The sequence below is a fragment of the Triticum dicoccoides genome, chromosome 1A (genome assembly GCF_002162155.2).
Source record: "Triticum dicoccoides isolate Atlit2015 ecotype Zavitan chromosome 1A, WEW_v2.0, whole genome shotgun sequence".
Classification (NCBI taxonomy): Eukaryota; Viridiplantae; Streptophyta; class Magnoliopsida; order Poales; family Poaceae; genus Triticum; species Triticum dicoccoides.
Window position 1 is genome coordinate 374,030,420 of NC_041380.1, and position 5,850 is coordinate 374,036,269.

Below are 5,850 nucleotides of genomic sequence, written 5' to 3' on the forward strand. Positions count from 1 at the left end.
ATTATTTTGCATGAACTGCCGGGCTTATATTCTTTTGTGATCGGGCATGTAAAAGCTTGAGCATACTTGCCTCTTTTTGATTGTGATCGGGTATATGATCGATGCACCATGGACCAGAGTTTATTTGAATTTAAATATATCCTTTATTAATGGACGTATACGGAATAGCATTGGATGACCACCTTCCACATCTGTGTCTCCGAACTGATCCCTTGTTCGCGGATTGGCGTGGAAGAAAATTTACGGATTGGCGTTGCATATGTCCTAAGGAAATCCTGCATGAGGCAATTCCTTCGTCGGTAAGTATATGTATGTGTTTTAATTTCGGCTAATCTCGAGTTATTTTTAAATAAGGATCATTGCTTCTTCTGGATCGACTAGTCTTTCTTCTTTCTGAAGAGAAAAAGGACAGCTGCATGCATGCGTACTCGTATTATTTGTTTTATTTATTATTTCGCCAAAGGCATTGTCGTCTTTCTGCTGCCTCACACATGCAGACCTCCCTCCTCGGTTTTACATTACACTGCAGATGAAACCTACCCGCATTTTCTTAAGAAATCCCTCCATATTGTTGCATGTGACACCAACAACTGAAGCACCCATTGCTCGATGAGATCAGAAAGGAATTGGCTTTTGGCTGTCCGTCCGAGCCGACACTCTTCAGTTAAGTAGATCCCAGTGCGGACTGCTTGCGGAGCCCCAGTGCCACGCATAGCTAGCTAGCTACTCGATCGAGCTGCAAGAGCTTCTTGATCGGTTGTTGGTTCATCACTTGGATTGGATCTCGCACGACACACGCGTGCACTCATGGCGGACCTGGTCTCCGACGTGCTCCTGTCCTTCTTCTGCTGCTGCTTCTACCCTCCCGGGGGGCACCACGACACGCGACACTACCGCGGCCACCCGGCGGGCAGAAGCTCCGCGCATCGTCACCACCACGGCGCCGCGGGTCGTACGGTGGCCAGTCGGAGCAGACCGGCCCTGTCTCTCCAGGTTCACCCGCGTGCTTGTTGTCCTGTTATATACTACCCATTCGTTTCTTTGCATTTCCATCCCGGTGGAAACCGATCGATGGCGCAAGCTACCTGACCGGCACAACACTTGCATTGCATGTATCCAGACGGTGGAGCTCAAGGTCCGGATGTGCTGCGACGGCTGTGAGCGAGCCGTGATGCAGTCTCTCGTGAACCTCCGAGGAGTGGACGGCGTGGAGGTGGACGCCGGGACGGGGAAGGTGAGGGTGACGGGGTACGTGGAGCGGGGAAAGGTGCTGCTGGAGGTACGCCGCCGGAGCGGGAAGAAGGCGGACTTCTGGCCGAGCGGCGGCACGCCGCTGCGCTTCGCGTCTCCCGGGGGCTGCTTCGGCGGCAGCGAGCCGTACCGCGACACCTACAGCTACCACCGACGCGGCTACGGTGATGGTGGTGATCGTCACGGCCGCGCCCGCAGGCCTGCTCGTGGCAGCGACGCCGTCAGCAACATGTTCAACGACGATGATGTCAACGCGTGCGCGATCATGTGACGGCTTCACGAGGATATTTGTGGCAATACTTACGTGCTGCCGGTTCAACTGGCTCTAGTTTTCGTGGAAGTATCATGAATCTTTATGTACGATGAGATTGCAGTGAATCTGATCTCCTCGCCGCATGCAAATGCATTACTCCCTCCAATTTGTACTAAAGCAGCTGCAAGTAATATGAACCGGAGGGATTATGTTATCTTTTTCAGTATCTTTTTTTACTGCTCTCGATTAGAGCATCTCCAACAGACGCCCAAAAACTAGACCGCGCGTTAAAATCTGAATTTTTTGGGCGCCAGACAGCTCTAACAAAAACTGTAAAACAGTGCGCACGCAAAAAAAAAAGAACGCGTGCTGAAAAACGTTATGTAAACTTTCACCAACTGCTCTCGGGGGTGTGGCACCTTGTTTTCACCAACGCCGGATGGTCAGGGCATTTTAGAGGCCGCCCTGTAAACTTTCTATAACCGTTCAACTGGTTGGGGGAATGGATGTACAAACCCAACACCTGGGTTTAAATCTTTACAGAGGCGAATTTAGGTTTCTATTTATTCTTAACGATAAGGCTTTTCTGGAACTCATGCATTTATCATCGAGGACTAGGCTCAGTGCATAACTGGGATTAAAAAAAATCCTAGTAGTCATATTTAAAAGGCCGTATGCATCCTTAGTTGGTGCAGAGGCTGGGGAAGTGAAATTCTCCCCAAATTTTAAGCAAAGAGAGTCTTGGCTGAGTGGTTGAGCATGCGGTTGTGCAGCCTAGCGACCGGAGTTCAATTCCTAGAATTGACAGGTGATGCACAGGGGTTTTCCCCCGTCTATTGAGGATCAAGCTTGGTGTGTGGTTGAAACTCTCATCAAGAAATATTTGATACTCATTTAAAAAAAATTGAGGACCATGTTTATCTTGGTACTCATACAAAAATGGTTGTATGCATCCCTGGTTGGTGCAGAGGCCGGAAAGTGAAAATCTCTCCCATTTTAAGACGCTGGTACTGCCTGGACGGATCTAGCGGGTGGGCATGGATCTGGGGGAAACTCCAGGCCGGCGTGGCGGCCGCACCAAAGTCGACGCCCTTAGCGCCGATTCCCTTCCTGGAGGCTTCAATGTGGATCCTACACCCTCCACCTCTGTCATGAGCGCAGGCGAAAGCCTCTGTTCCTCTGTTTGGGCGACGATGGCACTTTGGTGTCGTGTTCCTTCCTGAAGGCGTCGGCCGGGGACTGCTTAGGGTGGTGGAGTAGCTAGTAGTTCGGAGTCGACGCATGTAGGTGGAGCGGTGTGGCATCAACCGTATCATCGACTATGGGTCTCGGTAGCATGGCGCAGTGGAGACTCGGCGTCCGATACCCGGAGATGGACTCGCGCAGGAGGAGGAAGTTGTTTGGCGTCGTGGTGGCGTTGACGGTAGATAGGCCTGGCAAGGTCGGTGCATTAGTTCTGCTCTGAGGACCCCATATTGATTCACTTGATGTGTGTTTTGGCACTCAACTCGCGGATTCCCGAGGTGACATTGGGGTAATCTATGCATAGGGGTTGATGCACGTTCTTGCCTTTGTTTCTCCAGTAGAAATCTTGGGGCACTCTTTGAGGTACTTTGTATTGGGTTGAGTATTATGAATCTGAAATTGTTTGATGCATATCGTAAATCAACTCACGGATACTCGCGGTGACATTGAAGTATCTAGGTGACATTAGAGTTGGTTGATGTGTATCATATGGTGTTATTTTAATACAAACTCTTGGATAGATCGATCGGAAAGGATAACTTTGAGGTGGTTTCGTACCTTACAGACAATTTTATCTTATGTTCTGCGCTAGATAGGAACTTTGGAGTGACTCTTCATCGCACGTTGAGGGATGGTTATATGATCCAATTATATTAGCATTATTTAGAGATTGCACTAGCGAAAGTACGAACCCTAGGCCTCATTTCCAAGCATTGCAATACCGTTTGTGCTCACTTTTGTTACTTGCTACCTTACTTTTTATTGTTCCTATTACAAAAATCAATATATATTATCCATATTACACTTGTATCACCATCTCTTCACCGAACTAGTGCACCTATACAATTTATCATTGTATTTGGTGTGTTGGAGACACAAGAGACTCTTTGTTATTTGGTTGCAGGGTTGTTTGAGAGAGACCATCTTCATCATACGTCTCCCATGGATTGGTAAACCTTAGGTCATTCACTTGAGGGAAAATTGCTACTGTCCTACAAAACTTTGCGCTTGGAGACCCAATACGAGTCTACAAAAATAAAGTTGTGTAGTAGACATCAACAACCTTCTGCTCCCGCCTTTTTTTCTGTTTTTCTCAGTTAAATAAAATAAAATGCCATGTTTATCCTGTTTTCTAGATTTTTCCATGCAATAAAAAATGACCCAAAAATAAAAGTGCTCAGAATGCCCTGAACATTTAATATGTTTTTTGAATATTTCTGAATTTCTAGTGCAAATAAAATCAGAAGGGGTGCACCTGGTGACCATGATACACCAGGGCGCGCTACCAACCCCAGGCGCGCCTTGGTGGGTTATGGTCCCGACGTGGGTCCCCTCACTTATCTTTTTATCCTAGGTCATCTCCTATCTCCAGAAAAAAAATCATCATAGCTCTCTCTCTCTCTCCCCCTCTCTCTCTCTCGCTCGTGTTCTTGCTCTCAAACCCGCGGATTTCGATCTCTTTGCTCAAAGCTCCGTTTCCGAAACTGTTTTCGGGGATTGCTACTTGGTATGTGACTCCTCCATTGCTCCAATTATTTTTTGCTTTAGTGGTTTATATTTTGAATAATTAGCTACTCTTGGTGCTGCTATAGATGAGCTTGCATGTTGAATTCTTAGAGCTCTCAATAGTATGAATGCTTGATATGGCCTCTAGGCACCCATATGAGTAGTTGCTATCAATCTTATGAAGTTTTATCGACAAAATTTTTTATGTCCTAAATATTTTCCAGAAATTGTACGCAAATAAAATGCAATTCTTTAGGAGTTCTTCGAGGAGGAGGTCCTCGGAGGCATCATAAAGTGGTAGCTCGGTACGGCGGTCCTATGTTGAACCAAGTGCAAGCTCAATGCGCGATGCCGCTATCAAATCATGCTTATGGCCGTGCAATAATTTCATGGTGAGTGCAGGTATTAAGGAAGAGTTTGAGCAATATGTGCACACGCCGAGCTCGGCCCCTACATCCAAGATAAGTGCATCCAGCATCTTAACCTCACAGAAATGTTCACTAAGAAATTTAGATATCATCCTCGTGAATCTAGAGTTTCATTTAGTCTTTATGATCATCCACCTATCATGTCTCTAGATGTTTTCTATGAAGCCTGTAAAATTCCATATTAGGGTTCGCTGGACGAACCATCAAGATCTGAGTATGAGTCATTTTTAACTAGCCTTTATTACGGTGAGGATAGATCACAAGGTAGAATAAAAAGTATTTGTTTCCCTTCAATTTACTACTTTGCACTCTTTAATGGCAAATGCTTCGTAGGCAAGCAAGATTGTAGCACACTATGTGCTCCTGACTTGAGCCTCATACACACCGCTTTGACTGAAATTAAATGTTATAATCTTGGAGTAATCGTTGCACGGAGGCTACAACATAATGCCGAGAGTGATGCACAGGGGTTTTCCCCCGTCTATTGAGGATCAAGCTTGGTGTGTGGTTGAAACTCTCATCAAGAAATATTTGATACTCATTTAAAAAAATTTGAGGACCATGTTTATCTTGGTACTCATACAAAAATGGTTGTATGCATCCTTAGTTGGTGCAGAGGCCGGAAAGTGAAAATCTCTCCCATTTTAAGACGCTGATACTGCCTAGACGGATCTAGCGGGTGGGCATGGATCTGGGGGAAACTCCAGGCCGGCGTGGCAGCCGCACCAAAGTCGACGCCCTTGGCGTCGATTCCCTTCCTGGAGGCTTCAATGTGGATCCTACACCCTCCACCTCTGCCATGAGCGCAGGCGAAAGCCTCTGTTCCTCTGTTTGGGCGACGATGGCACTTTGGTGTCGTGTTCCTTCCTGAAGGCGTCGGCCGGGAACTGCTTAGGGTGGTGGAGTTGCTAGTAGTTCGGAGTCGACGCGAGATGGCATGTAGGTGGAGCGATGTGGCATCAACCGTATCATCGACGGTGGGTCTCGGCGGCATGGCACAGTGGAGACTCGGCGTCCGATGCACGGAGATGGACTCGAGTAGGAGGAGGAAGTTGTCTGGCGTCGTGGTGGCGTTGACGACAGAGAGGCCTGGCAAGGTCAGTGCATCAGTTCTGCTCTGAGGACTGTCGGTGTCAAAACCGGCGGATCTCGGGTAGGGGGTCCCGA

The 5,850-nt window shown here is 47.5% G+C and overlaps 1 protein-coding gene across 1 annotated transcript; it reads left to right on the forward strand.

Moving 5' to 3' along the window:
• The first annotated feature begins 714 nt into the window (after window positions 1-714).
• On the forward strand, window positions 715-1,697 carry LOC119291341 (heavy metal-associated isoprenylated plant protein 44-like). Its single transcript, XM_037570121.1, has 2 exons — window positions 715-993; window positions 1,121-1,697. The coding sequence occupies exons 1-2, from the start codon at window positions 808-810 to the stop codon at window positions 1,520-1,522; spliced, it is 588 nt and encodes a 195-aa protein (XP_037426018.1). The 5' UTR covers window positions 715-807; the 3' UTR covers window positions 1,523-1,697.
• Window positions 1,698-5,850: the final 4,153 nt, after the last annotated feature.

What these genes read in the sequence shown, in the direction of transcription:
- LOC119291341 (XM_037570121.1), top strand. Translation starts at nt 808, where the DNA reads ATGGCGGACCTGGTCTCCGACGTGCTCCTGTCCTTCTTCTGCTGCTGC. An exon ending in GACCGGCCCTGTCTCTCCAG is followed by an intron (nt 994 to 1,120) that starts GTTCACCCGCGT and finishes GCATGTATCCAG; the next exon opens with ACGGTGGAGCTCAAGGTCCG.